The 15,928-nt window shown below is 54.9% G+C and overlaps 1 protein-coding gene across 1 annotated transcript in view; it reads left to right on the top strand.

Moving 5' to 3' along the window:
- PARVG (parvin gamma) overlaps window positions 1-13,929 on the top strand; it is a 30,149-nt gene extending 16,220 nt beyond the window's left edge. The window contains exons 8-13 of the mRNA XM_082421179.1: window positions 2,140-2,162; window positions 3,774-3,832; window positions 4,054-4,122; window positions 6,164-6,265; window positions 12,341-12,413; window positions 12,889-13,929. Of these exons, the coding sequence (XP_082277305.1) occupies window positions 2,140-2,162; window positions 3,774-3,832; window positions 4,054-4,122; window positions 6,164-6,265; window positions 12,341-12,413; window positions 12,889-12,998 (436 nt within the window). The 3' untranslated portion in view covers window positions 12,999-13,929. The remainder of the gene's footprint in view (window positions 1-2,139; window positions 2,163-3,773; window positions 3,833-4,053; window positions 4,123-6,163; window positions 6,266-12,340; window positions 12,414-12,888) is intronic.
- Window positions 13,930-15,928: the final 1,999 nt, after the last annotated feature.

The raw sequence follows: 15,928 nt of genomic DNA, 5'->3' as shown, positions 1-15,928 counted from the left end.
GGGTCTGGGAGAAGCAGGGGGTCCCATTAGGTGTCTCTGAACTGCAGGCCGCAGTTCAACCTTTAGAAGGGCCTTAGCAGCGCGGGACCAGGCTGGCCTGTGGCCTAAACTCCTGATTGCCTGGGTGGTAAAGGAAACCATACATGTACCTCGTACCCCCGACCCAAGCCCTCCAACACCCCAGCTGCGCTGTTTCTCCAGGGAGACGCGGCCGCTTTGCATTCCTGGGCTCCCTTTTGTTGGAGATTGTAACTGACCTCAGCCGAGGGTCCCTCCCTCCTGGCACCTGTAGGCTCACACTTCCGGGCACCTGCCCCGTTCCCTGGGTGGGAGCCCAGCCCTGCTGCAGGCCCCTGGGTTTGGGACGTTTGTTCTGCCCCGTGAATTGTAGGATCTTTACTGGGTACAGGCAGAATGTTTCTCATCTTTGCAAAGTTGCAAGAGCTGCGGAGGGCCCCTGGCTCTCCCTGCCGGGCAGTATTTCTCCAGACCCTGCCACATGTGGCTGCCTGGCTTCCCCACTTCGCAGCCCGCCCCTGTCTGGTCCAAAGGTCTTTCCGGTTTTGGTATGAGAGTGGGCTCCTTGCAGGAAAGTTGTGGATTCTCCTTTCTGGTCTAACACTTACTGAAGGCCCACTGTGTGCAGGGCACTGGGCTGTTTCAGCTCCCTTAACCCATTTTACCCTCAGCAACCCCAGCTGGGTGAGTTCATTTCTCTTCTGCTCACAGGCTGGGCAGCCAGCCCCACCTGGACTGAAATCCCAGACCAGCCATGTCTGAGCTGTGTGCGCTTGGGCAAGTCACTCCCCCTCTCTGAGCTTCTTCACGCCTCTGATAAAGGGGGACCCATGCCTACTTGTTGGGGCTGCTGTGAGAGTTATAGGTGATGTATGTGAGGGGACCTTCCCCCTCCTGTACGCCCCCAGCCCTGAGGCCCTTCCAGTCTACGGCTCCTGGATGTCCATTGGGGATGGGGTGGGGGGAAGGGCTCAAACCTCTGCCAGCTGATGACGGGTAAGGTCTGTGGTCCAGGCGTGTGAGCCGAGCATGGCCAAGGGCGGAGGAAGCAGACCTCTGCTTGTCCCTCCTGCCAGCGGGGCCTGTGCGCTCATTGGCCCATTTACCCTCCCAAGGTCACCCTGGGAGGAGGGCTTGTCCCCCCCTCCAACCACCCCAGCCCCACCCCGACTCGGGGAGGCTAAGTGACCTCCCTGTCACCCAGCCGCTGAGCGACTCTGCACGGGGCCCTGTCAAGGCTGAAGCTTCAGGCTCCAAGTTTGGGGAACTTGAGAGGGAGGGTGCAGTTAGCGGTCATGGGCGCTGCACCCCTTCTCCCTTCATAGCCCTAAAATCACCCTTCTCAGCCGCTGATGAGCTCGGAAATGTCTGTGAGGGCAGCACAGGGACGTGTGCCCCTCCTGGCAGCTGCCTCCGTGCTGAGCCCTGGGTCTCAGGCTGCCCTCTCCACCCCCCAGGGCCACGGTCGGAGGGGCCGCCCGGATCTCCAGGGAGAGTTCGGCCTACTTGGGGCCCAGAACCTTGCTTCTAGGAGCTGCGCTGGGGCAGAGAATTTAGCAACAAAGTCAAAGAAAAACCACTCGAAAACAATAGAAAGGGAGTGAAAGAAGCCAGACACAAGAGAGTACATACGATTTCATTTCATAGACGAACAGACAAAATGAAAGGCCAACAAGACAAATCAGAGCAGTGGTAACCTTTGTGGGGTGTAATGGGACGGGGGAGCACATTGGGGGTGCTAGGAAGGTTCTGTGCCTTGTTGGGGGTGGTGATTACACACGCGTGTGAATATGTAAACATGCACCAGCTCTAAAGTTAGGATGCGTGTGTTTTTCTTGTGTGTGTAACATGCCCCCTGCAAACTAAAACAGCAGCCACAGAAAGGACACAATCCAGACATTTCTAGGTGTGGGAGCCTCAGGGGAAGGTTTGAACCTCGTTTGCCGTTTGCTTTCCACGAGGGCCCTGCCTGCTTACAGAGCTGCCAGGAAAAAGCAGCTCCCCAGTTTCTTTGTCAACCTTCCCACTGCCGGGTCTTGTCATATGAAGAGACTACAGGTTTGAGGATGGTTTTTTTTAACCATGTGTTTCCTTTTTTCCCCCCTACAATTTTCCCTTTAGCACAGACAAGGACCAACCTTCGAGTGAGTACTTTCCTAATTTAGGGAATCTTTTTCTACTGGATACGTGTGGAGACAAACATGTCATGATGACAGGTTGATTATTGGGTGCGCTCAAAGTTCCTTTGTGGTCTGCTATGTGTATCTCGAACCTTCTTGTCCGTTTGTCCCTCCTTCTGTCTGTCTGTCCATGGATCTGGCTGTTCCTTCTTATGATACCGCTCATATGGGTAGAGAGATTTATAATTCCCATCGGCAGCAACTATGGAGTGTTCAGTGTGTGGGCTCTGGAGCCAGGCAACCTGGGTTCAAACACTAATTCCCCCATTTATTAGCCACGTGAACTTGGGCAAGTGTCTGAACTGGTCTGTGCCTCAGTTTCCTCATCTGTAAAATGGGATTAATAATGGCACCCACCTCTTAGAATGGTGGTGAGGGTGAAAAGATACCTTGTGAATGTGCTTAGCACAGAGTAAGTGCTTAATAGTGATTGTTCACTAATTTGGCTGCGTTAGGGGGCTGCATGAGGCTGGGTCACACAATGAGGGGCAGGGACACGGAAAACGGCTTCCTTAAAACCATTTCTAGCATGTCCATCCTGTTCTGGCCTGTGCCATCCGAGTGCACATTGGCCTCTGAATTCCTGGCTCCTTCAGGGACACAATTTCACTGACCACAGGCCAAGAGGTCTGGGAGGGACCACTGGTGTTTCCACCATGTTTATTGGTTTATGGGGCATTTTAACGTGCATGATGCTATCTGGTGCTACTTTTCCCCCTTCACTAATGAGGGAACTGAGGCACAGAGAGGTGAAGTGACTCGTTCAGAGTCACACAGCAGCTGATTGGCAGAATCAAGGGGGAAATTCTTCTACTCGGTTTGGGTATTCAGTGCCTGGGGAGCATTCTCCCCAGGGGAAGGTGAAAAGCTGCATAGCTGCGAATAGTAGGAATGCAGCTTGTGGGAAAAGGGCGTTAGTCTGAGGACTTGGCACCTCTGAGGCTGGACCAGTGGCCTGAGCTGCTAAGACGCAGCTCCGTGGGCATGACTCAGCTGTGGAGGGTGCTGGTCTTTTGTGCGCTGTAGCAAAGTCCGGACTCTCTGGGAGGGCTGGGTGCCCTTATTCTGCCAATCCACAAACGCTATGGAGGAGACCTCTGGGCCAAGAGTCAGTGCGGGGCTGGTCCCTGCTCAGCCATCTATGGCAGTTCCCGTGGGCTTGTGGGTGGAGCAGGGAACCAGCTGGAGGCAGGGCAAGTTCCCAGAGGAAGGGCTGGTGTCCACGGCAGGAAAGATGACCGTTTATTTAAGTCCTACTGTGTGCCCAGCCACCATCACAAATGTGTTATCTGCTCCCAAACTGGATATTTGCAATGACCCCACCTAGTATTTATTATCAGCCATACTTTACAGATGAGGAAAACAAGGCCCAGAGAGGGGAGGCGATTCTCTCCAGGCCACACAGCCAGGGGAGCAGTGACTCTGACCCAGACCTGTTCTTTAATTCAAGAACCTTGAGATAAAACTACATCTCCCTCGAGACTGGTTATTCTGAGAAACTTTGGTGGAAAAAAGTCCCTGTTTGACCCAAAGATAATAGCATCGTAATGAGGTGTTTAATGGTTCTGTCTGCAGAGGACGTCTTTGATGAATTATTTAAGCTGGCCCCGGAGAAAGTGAACGCTGTGAAAGAGGTAAGAGAGGTCAAAGTTCCAAGAGTACCTCCTGCCGCCCGCCCACCCACCGCCCACCTGCCTTGAGTCTGGGGGTGGGAGTGGGGCAAAGAGAAAGGAATCGGGACCTCACTCTGCACCTGCTGTGCGCCGGGTGCCGTGCGGGGGCCTTTTTGTGACCCCAAGTGGGAAGGTTGCAAACCCAAGCTGGGGACCTGGGGCCCTTGTTCTTCCCTGGGTAGGCCATCGTGAACTTCGTCAACCAGAAGCTGGACCGCCTGGGCCTGTCCGTGCAGAATCTGGACACCCAGGTAGGGACTCAGCTGCAGGGTCTGGGGCAGGGAAGGGGCATGGGGAGGGGGTTCCACAGGGCACTGGGGGCCTGGGCCCATCCTATGTGGCCTGGCGTGTGTCACCTCTTGGAACCTTGGGGTCCTCTTCTCCAATGGGGATGTTGCTGGTAGGCGGTATTGCCCATCAGGGGCACGACGGGGATCCTGTGAAGTGGGGATCTCGGGGTTTGTCTACGCTGTTATTACTTTTCATTGTAAAATAACCACTTTTCGGCTCTTTTTTCAAAATTAATCTTGGTCTATCCAATCCCAAGACTCAAAGCACATGAGGTTTCCCTAACTACATTCGCTCGCAGCGTTTATTAGGTTGTGCCGTGTGCCAGGAGGGGTTGTAGGTGCCGACACAGCTCCGTGTCTGTGGACTCCCTGAGTTGCCCAGCCCCCTGCTCTGGGGCAGGAACAGAGTCTTAGGAGGTCAGCCTTCCCCAGTGGGCCGTGGCCTCCCACGAGGATGCTGTGCCCTGTGGTTTCCCTCAACACAGTGGGGCGCAGAGAAGCTGTGAAGCTAATTGCCAGCCCAGAGCCTTCAGGGCAGCAATGGAGCCTGCTGGACCCTGGGCACATTAACTGGGCGTGGTGGTGCAGGGCTCGGGGCAGGTGGTGAGGTCAGGTCTGGTCACTGGAGCTGCTGATGTCTCAGGCACAGCCTGACATTAGCCAGCGGGGAACGGGGTTGCTATACCCCTGTGCCCGGTAGCTAAAGCCGATACAGCCCTCACTATGTGCCCAGCCCTGAGCAAAGTGCTTTGCATACATTAACTCACTGACTCCTCCCAACAAACTCTTTAGGTGGGAACTGATACTATCCCATTTTACAGATGAGGACATTAAGCACAGAGAGGTTAATTAACTTGTCCAAGGTCACACAGCGATTAACTGGTGGACCTGGGATTTAAGCCCAGGTTGCTGAGGCCAGAGTTTGTGCTCCATCACCACCTCGCACGGCGGCCACGTGAGAAGTCTGTGTGTGACGTGGTGTGGTGACACTGCAGGGTGGAGATAGCAGACACTGAAGCCAGATGGGCACATGTTGCTCCTGGGCTCTGAGGACACCTCCTCCACCTTAGCTGTGTGGCTTTGGACCTGGACTTCTCTGAGCCTCAGGCTCCTCTTCTTTTAAAATGGGTACAGGGATGCCAACCTCATAGAACTGTGAGTAATAAATGAGATGATGAGCATCCAGGCGCTTTGTGTATTACCTGACACACTGTCTACACATAATAAACAATACATTTGTGGTTTTATTGTATTTTATGTGGGAGTAAACAAGATGATTTCTTAGGTTTACATTCTACCTGTTTCATCTTTCTCTCTCCCTTGGTAAAATAATGACATTTGGAGAATAATGGCACATGTGAGGATGGTATTTCGACTGCTGGATAAAAGGGGATATTAAAGTCCCTGGTATTTTGGTGATATTACCAGGGAATATGCCAAACTAATAGCATCAGAATAGACCTAATATGAGGAAATTCCATTAAGGACTTCACGTGGTGGCTTTTCCTCCAACATTCAATCTTGTGTTTTGTGTCTTTGAAGAGATTGAATAGGATTATATTAGCATATCATGTGCTGGTGCTAGGGTGACAGCTTTATCTCTGAACATACAGACAAAACAGACAAATACAAATGAGGCAGCCAGCAAAATGAGCTCGGTGTGCTGTTCTCTGCCTTCTCCTGATGGAATTATTTAACACTTAACTCTGTTTTCTCCTGGGCTTCTGTAGCTCATGGAACAGTATGTGGTTTAAAAAATGATTTGAAGCTATTTTACAGAAAATGTAAAAATAGCTCATTTTATTGAGCGCATGCTCTGTGCTAGGCAACCAATAACTGCTTTATATCTGCTGCTGTTTACAACAACTCTGTGAGGTCAGGGTGTCGTCCCCATTTCTCAAAAAGGCTCAGAGAGGTTGTGTGACTTCCGTAGGGTCACACAGCCTGTAAAAGGCAGAGTGGGATCCTCCAGGCTATCTGCCTCCCGTTCCCTCCTTTGTAGTTTGCAGATGGAGTCATCCTACTCTTGCTGATTGGACAACTGGAAGGCTTCTTCCTGCACTTGAAGGAATTCTATCTCACTCCCAAATCTCCTGCGGAAATGGTAAGTTTTCCAAAGATTTTCCTTAGGGGTCTACCTCTGAGTAGACAGATCTAGGAAATTGTCATGATCAGTCTTTATTTATTCACTTCCAGGTGAAGTAAGGGTGAAAGGAAACTTTGTTTGTCCATATGTCTGCCCATCCATCCACCAGCCTCACCCATAGACGCTCCCACCTATCCACTGACTTATTCATTCATTCATCCACCCAATTCATCCACCCATTCACCTGCCTGCACATCCACCCATCCACCCATCCATCCACCTGCCCATCCATCCATCCACCCACCCACCCATCCACCTGCCCATTCATCCATCCATCCACCTGCCCATCCATCCATCCATCCATCCACCCACCCATCCATCCATCCACCCATCCATCCATCCATCCCTCCACCTGCCCATCCATCCATCTACCTGTCCGCCCACCCATTCACCCATGCACCGGATCCATCATTTTCTGAGGTCCTCTTGGCATCAGGCCCCGTGGGCCATAAAGACAATCCAGCACAGCTCCTGCTTTTGAGGACTGCTCACTCTCCACCCACTGTACTCTCAATGATGTATGGTATTCTAGGGCCATGATGAAGTGCGTTGGTTCATGGTGGGTGGGCCGGTGCGGGACCTGAAAGAAAGCGTGGTTAGTAGGATCTGCAGGAGTCAGGAGAGGCCTTGCATGAGAGGTGGCCGTGAAATTGACTGGGGCTTGGTTCGCAGCGTTAACTCGGGAGGGCACCCCCAGGGGAAGGGAACAGAGTCAGCCAAGGCTCGGATGTGGCAGGGGTTCTGGCCTTGTGGGAATCAGGAGTTCCCATGTGGACCCTGGAGTCTGGGGGGCTGGTTGGGAGATGGCTGCGTTAGTCCAGGCGCGGGGCTCTGGTCTCCGCCTGCACCTCAGGCTTTTTGCCTCTAAAATGTGTTCACAGTCCCTGGCCTGCCACCCCTCAGACCACACAAATAATAGGAAAGAGTCTGGAGCATCACAGAGGTGGAAGCCTCCAGGGGCATGTGGTCCCTGGTCCCCCAGACCCGCCCAGAACCCCAGGTGGCCAGCTTCTCTCTGTCTGCACCAGGGTCCCGGGGACGGCTCAGCGGCAACCCAGGGTAGGAGGGCACCCTTTCAACCCTCCACAGAGAGGGGACACCAGGCAGGGCTGGGTGCCGGTTCCCAGTGCCAGCCTTGGGGCGTTTCTGGGAAAAGGAAAGATTTCTGTCCCCTTTGATGTGCCCGTGGCCCTGGGGCTGGTTCAAACCTCAAGGCCTGCCTGGGGTTGGGGGGTGAGCCTGTACACCCTTGACCCTGGCCCAGTTCCAGGCTCGATCTGTGCCTGGCCCCCACGTATCCGCAGCCCTGTCTGTACCTGCTTCTGGCTGCAAGCCTGACCTACCCGATCCCCTGCCGAATGTTCCAGGCCAGCCTTCCCAGCCTGCCTGAACCCCGGCTGCAGCCTCACTGCCCGCCTGCGGTCCTTACTCGGCCTGGGCCTCTGGAATCTCCAGGTCTTTCCCAGGCCGTTCTCTAGGCCCATCCTGCCTCCTGCTTTGCTTCAACCCCCTTAGCCGGGTGGTCGGCTCTGACCACCTTATCCCCTCTGAGCTCTTGGGCATCCTATAGGGCCCCGAACAATGGCTACTCTCACATTCTCTTGGAGTTCCTACCTGCCTCCGGCCTCACCTGGCCCTTTACCCCATTTCTCCCTCACTCCATACCCCTGCGAGGGAGGCAGGGCAGGGTTGTATCTCCATTTTACAGATTGGAAAACTGAGGCTTTGGGACATGCCCAGGGCCATCCAGCTACTCAGTGGCAGGTCTGACACCAGGACTGGCCACCCAACCCTCAGCCCACACTTCCCCCTTTGCAGTAGGAAGATGCCATCTTTGTGGCATCATCTCCACCTTCCCAGGAGGCAGGGGCGCTCTTGACTTGAAGATTGATTTGGGGCTCAGATTCCCAAGAGCTGAGAAGCAAACAGGCTAGAGCAGTGCGGTGTTTGTAGCTCTAGTGGTGGTAGAAACAGTGGTCAACACTTACTAAGTTCTTGTCCTTCACCAGGCACTGTGTTAATCAGCTATTGCCACGAAAGTGCTGTGTAACAAACCACCCAAACAACCAGTGGCTTAAAACGGCAATCCTTCGTTCTTGTGGATCTGCGGGTCGGCCGGGTTTGGCTGCTCTAGGCTTGGCTGGGCTCCGTCACTCACCCGGGGTGGGCTGGGCGTCAGGCCATCTAGGCCGGGGTCACTGGGGCCGTTCAGCTCCGTGCCACGTGCTTCTCGTCCTCCCTGGGACTGGCAGTGAGCCTGGCATGGGTTTTTCACGGCAACGCCAGTGACACAGAGACAAAGCAGAACACACAAGGCGCAGGCTCAGACCTGGGGTGCTGTCACTTCCTCTTCATCCTCTTGGCCAGAGGAGGCCCTGCGGCCTTGGTGCAGAGGCGGGAGAGCCCTGCGGTGTGTGGTGTAGACACGATGCAGAACTGGGGCCAGGGAGGCGCTTGCCTCCCTGGATGAACTTGCTAATTCCTCCCCACATCGGGCCTCTGAGTAGGAACTACTCCCCGTGCCCGTTTTGCTCTGGGGAAACTGAGTTCAGAGGGAGCTAGTAAGCTGGTCAGGAGCACACCACCAGTTAGGGTCGAGGTCAGACTGGCATCCAGGCTCGTCTCTCTCCAAAGCCAGAGCCGCCTCCTTGCGTCATTCCGGGGGAGCCAGAGTGAGCCCCATGGGAGACGGGGGCGGGTGGTGAGCCTTTCGAAGGCCAAGAAGGAGGCTCGCCCGGAGCTGCGGGGACAGGGGGGCTTAGATGGGTCAGAGTGAGGCTGAGACCGTGGCACTGACCTTCATCCGGAAAGCAGGAGGCCTGTGTGTGATCAGTGATGAGGGTGGGAGGATGGAGACGGGCAGGTCACACGCAGGCCCCCTGGGGACGAGGGGCTCAGAACAGCACAGGGGTCCCCTCTCTGTTACTCAGGTGTTGGGACTTCATGGGATGTCAAGGTGTGATCACTATTTGCTCACCTCCAACCCCTAGTTAGTTACAAGCCGGGGACAAATGTCCCAACTTCTAAGGCCCCTGTGTGCAGGCAGCCTGCCAACTCCACCGGCTTTAGGACCGGCTTCAGGACCGGCTTCCAAAGATGAGCCACAATCTATGTGGGGGAAAAGAAGCAGCCTCTCAGCTCAGACCCCAAGAATGCATTTTTATGGACTATTGTAGGAAATCTCAGCCACAGGAATGTGTAATAAAAATGCTGGGGAAGTCATTAGCTGAAGAGGGCAGGAACAGCGGCCCTTTCCGAGGAATTGTTATCTCCGCAGTGTGGCCTCTGGCAATTGAATTTCTCATTATCAGACCTTCTTTGCCAATGGCAAAGGTTGCCATTCCCTGAGGGAAGAGGAGTAGGGGTGGAGGAGAAAGGCGATCATTTTCTCTGCAGAAATGAAAGCACCGGGGCCAAGAATCTCTGGCTTCTTCCGACATGCAATTACTTCTCCCGGGGACGATTTGAATGCATCCTTCTGGGTCGTAACCTTCTCTCAGCTCCATACTTCCATCATCTCAAACTGTGCGCGGAAGAAAAATGATGCTTTGGGTAGAGCGTGGTGGGATCAGGCTGGAGCCTGGGGCAGCTCTGCTGGTCAGACTGAGCACCACCGAGGAGTGTGGCCCATAGAAACAAGTGCGATCATTGCTCTAGTTGATGGCAGCAATTCTCAAATCCCACGAGGGCAGGCAGTGGGTCTGGGTTTGCCCCTGTTGCGTGGCCAGCGCATAGTAGATGCTCAATAAATATTTTTTAAATAAGGGAAGGAAGTCTTTCCAAGACACTGGTCCCGTGAGCTGCTCTGTGACAAATGGATCTTATGGTCAAGTCACCTGGGAAAACACGCACAGTCTTGAAGGCTCATGACACACCAAAACATATTCAAGGCTCTGAGAAGTCCTGCAGCGGAGGATTTCCATAGAACTTTGTCGAAGCCAACATTTTCCAAAGCTGTTTGGCTTTCTGCACCCTGGACCATGCTGTGGGGATGCGGGCTTAGAGGGTGAGCGCATCAAAGGCAGGGCTGCGAGGCGGGGGAACCCAGCCCGGTTGTCTCGTTCTCACTCTGACACTTACTTTCTGTGCGCCCTGTAAATAGTGTTCATGATGTGAATGAGAATAATAGCAACAGTTGTAACCCTCATTTTCCATTCGGGGGAAGACTTGGGGACAAAGGCACGGGACGAGCAGTGGAGGTCTTAGCCCCTCACTCTGAGGTTTGCTTCCACCTGGTCTGGACCTCCCCAGAGGTGTGTCTCACCTGCTTGGGAGCATCGGCACCTGTGACAGCCTTGGTTTCTTCTTCTTGACGGGCTCTCGGGGGGACAGCCCTGCTGGGCCGCTGACCCAGCCTCTGCCACTCTCTCTTGTATCTTGGACCCAGCTCAGGGCCTCTGTCCATGTGATGCTCCATCAACTCTCCCCCGTGGAGAAGGGCTCTGCTCACTGCCTTCCAGACCCCTGTGGTCCCTGCACGGCCACCAGCTGCCATGGAGGACTCTGGCCCCTTGCCCGGGATGTGGCAGGAGCCCTTGGCGTGGGCGGAAGATGCTCCCCCTGACCCTGCCCTGTGCCCTTGGACCGGGACGGTGACCTGCCCCTTTCCCTCTCAGACAGAGTTCTTTCTCAGGGGCTTCAGGCCCTCCTACACGCCTCACTTCCCAGCCCTTGTAGGAGCCCGGACAGCTGGAATTTGCAGGGAAGCCCTGGCTCTGCCTTTATTATTCCACCTTCAAGTCTTGCCCTGTGGTTCCAGTCCTGTGTCCACCATCATACTTGGATCTACATGGCAGCTTGGAAAGGCCTCTGGAAGATGCACTATTCCCCTTGTACAGATGAGGGGACAAAGGCCCAGGCAGGACACATGCCTTGTCTGACCTGTGACTTGTGACCTAGTGGGGTGGGTGCACAGACATCTAACCCAGATCTGCCCAGACCCACCAGGAGGTGACTGCAGGCGGCCTAGGCAGGGCGGCCTCCTCGGATGGGCCTTGCTCATCTGCTGCTCTGCCAGCCGGGTCTCTGGGCCCCTGGCTAGGTTGCCATGGGAACTGCCTGGCCTGTTTGAAGCGGGCTTTGGGGCTGGGATGGTCGGCAGATGGGGAGGGAAGGGACCGGCACTGCCGGCCACCAGTCTGGGACACCCAGTCAGCACAGTGGGCCTGAGACCGTTGAAGGAAGGACCTGCTTGAGGTGCCAGTGAATCGGGGACTCAGCCAGCTTTATCCCTGGCTCGCCCTGCCTTGCCCCATGTCCTCTTTTTACCACACCAGCCTGCTGCCCCAAGGAGAAGGGCAGGGGTCTTTTCGGTGGGATCTGAGGCCCCAGGGAGAAACTAGCTGTGAAAAGGCAGGGCTCCACTGACAGAGGGGCGGCTCTGAGCCGAGGGCTGATGGGGCTCCCCAGGGCCCGCCACCCAGGGTCCTGGATCGGGGGAGATGGTGGAGACCCCGCTTTGCAGGGAGCAAGTGGAGGCCCCAAGGCGCCGAGGGACTTGCTCGAGGCTCCCCAGGACCGAGCGGGGATCCGAACCTGGGTGGGCCTGACTCTGGCCCGGGCATTCTCCTCAGTGCTGGGAGCGGTGTCTCAGGCGCCAGCCCAGGCAGAGGGGTGGCACAAAGGGCAGGCACCTGGGTAGAGGTGGCTCCTCCAGCCCCCAGTCTACTTTGCAGGCACCTGGTTCCGACACTTTCCGTCCTGTGAGCTCAGATGAGACCTGTGGCCGCTCTGAATGTCGGTCTCCTCATCTATGCTTTACCCATGGAACTCAGCTGTTTGTTCCTGAGGGAGTCTCTGTTGCTCACGGGTTTCGGGGCTTCTTCGGAAAAGATCAGGATGAACCCATGCTCCCTTCCCTGGCTAGTCCCCTCACCTGGCAGGACTCACCCCCAGGTGTCACCTCCACCAGGAAGCCTTCCCTGATCCCTGGGCTGGGTGCCTTCCTCAGGGGCTGCCTTTCCCACTAGAGGTGGCCTCCTTGCTGCACGATGGGTCATCGTGCTGACATCTGATGGGGTCTTGTCATTGTAGCTACACAACGTCACCCTGGCCCTGGAGCTGCTGAAGGATGAAGGCCTTCTCAACCACCCCGTCAGCCCCGAAGGTGAGTGCAGGGCACTCGTGGGCAGCCAGCCTCGGGCGAGCGCCACCGAGCGGGGCACGGGGCGTGGGGACAGCCCTGTGTTGGTGCAGCCTCTTGCCTGGCGTTTGCTGAGTTTTCCTATGAGGGGCACTGTGTCCACAGCTCGTACCCATGCCAGTGGAGGATGGCCCTGGGGAGAGGAGATGGGGAACTGAGGTCCCTGGGGATGGGCTGTGCAGAGGGCTGAGGCCTGGAGGAGTCGCAATGTTGGGGGCCCCACAGGTGGGTGCAGGGGAGGAGGAGGAGGTGGCACACCCTGTGATGGGTCCTGGGACTCAGGCCCAGCTTGACCAACTGTCCTGGTTTGCCGGGGTTTCTCCCGGGTTTAGCACTGAAGGCCTGTGTCCCAGGGAACCCCTTGGTCCCGGGCAAAGGTGGACGGTTGGCCACCCCCTGCCCAGGCCTGAACCCTGCCCTGCTCTCCCCTGGCCCGCAGACATCGTGAACAACGATGCCAAGAGCACACTGCGGGTCCTCTACAGCCTGTTTCGCAAGCACAAGCTGAAAGAAAGCGCGGACGGGGTGCCCCTGGAACCCCCAAATTAACCGTCACAGCCCCCAAAATCTGCTTCTCAGAACCTGCCTGCCAGGCCCAGCTGGAGGTCCTGAGGGCCGCAGAGGGATCTCCTCCCCGTCCAGCCAGCCCCTGGGCCTCCCACTCTTATCCTGTGTGCCTGCGACACGCCCCAGCCCCCCTTCCCTCTCTGCTGTTTCCATCCGTCTGAATATCTTTGAACTCACTAAGCGTGGATTCGTTCTGAGCCAACCTCTGGCCTCGCTCAGTTTCTTTTAACAAATGTATTTCTGGGAGGGATTTGGGGAGCCTGCCGTTGTCTTGGGAAGGGCCCTGCTAAATGTGCATGAATATGAGCTGACCCCCCACCCCCCACGCAGCCTCTCTCCCCACAGGGTGGGCGTGGGAGGGGCTCTTGTCTCTGAGGCCACCCCTGGGGCAGCCGAGAGCCCAGCGGAGCTGACCTTCATTGGGGCCGAGGGTCCCGCCCTGGAGCCGGACGGCCCCTCAGGTGTCAGGGTTGACCTGACGGCAGAGACCCGCCTGCCCACACTCAGCTACTGCAGCCCGCCTGCCTCTCGAGTGGGGTGATGGCCCCAGCATCACCCTCCAGAGGCAGGAGCCCTAAGTGGCTCCAAAACCAGGCCGCTGTGCCCTTCGGGAAAGTCAATTCAGTTACTTTTCAGAGGAACTGTGGCCCAGGCCCAGCCCTACGGCCGTGATGGTGAGCTTTGCCCAAAAGTCACAGAGAAGATGTCTTTGTGGTTGATTAGTGGGTCAGATCTTCTCCCAGTCGGTCCCCAGGGAGCTGCCGTGTGTTTGTGTGTGTGTGTGTGTGTTTCTCTCTCTCTTCCCTCTCTCTCCAGCGAGACTCAGCACTTGCTGCATACATTTCTTAAAGCAAAAGTCCCTGTGGGAGGATTGAACAGGGAGTCCCAGAGCTGACATCAGATGGGCACCAGCCTGGAGGAAGCAGGGCGGGCGGGGCTGGGGGTAGGGAGGGCCCACAGGGGAGGGGGGGCGGTGGACCCTGGCTGGTGCTGGCCTCCTCCCTGCCCTCCCAGCTCCAAGCCCCTGTGGAGGACAGAGCCCACTAGGTCTGGGGTTGTCACAGTTTGACAGCCTTGGATTGGGGGAGGGGCTTTGGGGCAGGGGGCCGGCATGGGCCAGGCCATCTTTGCCAGAGCAGCTGGTGGAGCGTGGAGAATGTCCTGCCTGCGGGGAGGGACATAAGGAACCCTTGGAGCTGGTGTCTGAGTGTGAGACAGCCTCAGAGTGGTCTTCCCTCCAACCCACCCGCCGTCCACATGCTCCCCTTACCTCCTGATTCACAGATAATTAGGTGTAGATGAGGCCATGAGGGTGGGGCCCCTGTGATGGGATTAGAGTCCTTATAAGAAAAGAGAGATCAGAGCTCTCTCTCTGCCATGTGAGGACACAGCAAGAAGGTGGCTGCCTGCAAACCAGGAAGAGGGCCCCCACCAGGCACCAAATCATCTGGCACCTTGATCTTGGACTTCCCAGATACCAGAACTGTGAGCAATAAATGTCTGTTTTTAAAGACACCCAGTCTATGGTATTTTATTATAGTAGCCAGAGCTGATTAACACGGATTTTCAATACCATTAGTCATTAGGGAAATAAAATTAAAACCACAATGAGATCTCACTATACACCCCCTAGAATGGCTACATTGAAAAACTGACAATAGCAAGTGTTGACAAGGATGTGGAGCAATTAGAATTCTCATACATTGCTGGTGGGAATGCAAAATGGTACATTTACTTTGGAAAACAGTTTGGCAATTTCTTATAAAGTGATACAAACACTCACCATATGACCCAGCCATTTCACTGCTAGGTATTTATCCAAGAAAAATGAGAACATATGTCTACACAAAGGCTTAGACATGAATAGCAGTAGTATTCATAAAAACCAAAGACTGGGAAGAACCCAAATGTCCATCGCCGGCAAAGGCACAAACAAATTAGAACGTGTCCATATAATGGGCGTCTGCTTAGCGACAAAGAGGAAAGGGTGTTGCTACAAAACAGCCTGGATCCTCTCAACAACATTAGGCTAAGTGAAGGAAATGAGACACAAAGGGCTACACATTTATAAGAAATTCTAGAAAAGGCGAAACCCTGGTAGGGGCAGGAGGGAACTTTGGGGTGACGGGAATGTTCTGTGTGTGATCGCTGTGGTTACGTGACTGTCCACATGTGTCAAAACTCATCAAATCGTACACTTATTGGGAAAATTTACCTTTTGTAAATTATTCCTCAACAGAGCTACAAAAATCAATTTAAAATTTTTTTCTGATTTGCTGTCAAACTGAACAAGGGTGAGGATGGCCAACCTTCGGGGGGAGGGCTGTGGAAGAGAGGGAGCCAAGACCGCCGGGATGGGGGGGCCTCGATTTCATGCTTTCAGGGAGCCTGGTATGAAGACGGAAAGTGGGGCCTCGGGGGATGCGACCGCTTATGAGTGCGGAGGCTTGAGCCTGTTTAAATGCCCACAGGGAGGGTCCAGAAGAGAAAAGATGAAACGTGAGAGGGAGAATCTTACTGGAGGGAGGTACCTGGGCAGGTGACAGGAGCTGGGCTCCAGGTACAGGGAGGGGTACCTGGGATGGGGGGGCCGGTGGGAGAGGGGGGGATATGGGAACAGAGAGTGAGAGAGAGACCACCTAGTGCCCAACTGCATGCCCATCGGGGATTGTCACGGCCTTTTGATGTCCTCTTTATCCTTTGTAACATCTCTTGCTCTGAAATCTACTTTGATTTTAGATTTTAAATTTATTTTTTTACTTTGAATCAGATTTTAAAATCTGATTTTAATACAGCCACTCAAGCTTTCTTTTAGTGTTAGCGGGGGATCTTTTCTATTCTTTTCCTTTTAAACGATCTGTGTCTTTATATATAAAGAGGGTTTCTTATAGATACAAATAGTTGTGTCTTTT

This window comes from Balaenoptera physalus (assembly GCF_965194825.1).
Source record: "Balaenoptera physalus genome assembly, chromosome: 13".
NCBI lineage: Eukaryota > Metazoa > Chordata > Mammalia > Artiodactyla > Balaenopteridae > Balaenoptera > Balaenoptera physalus.
The sequence above is the reverse complement of the archived record's forward strand: the minus strand, read 5'-3'. Positions and strand labels throughout refer to the sequence as shown.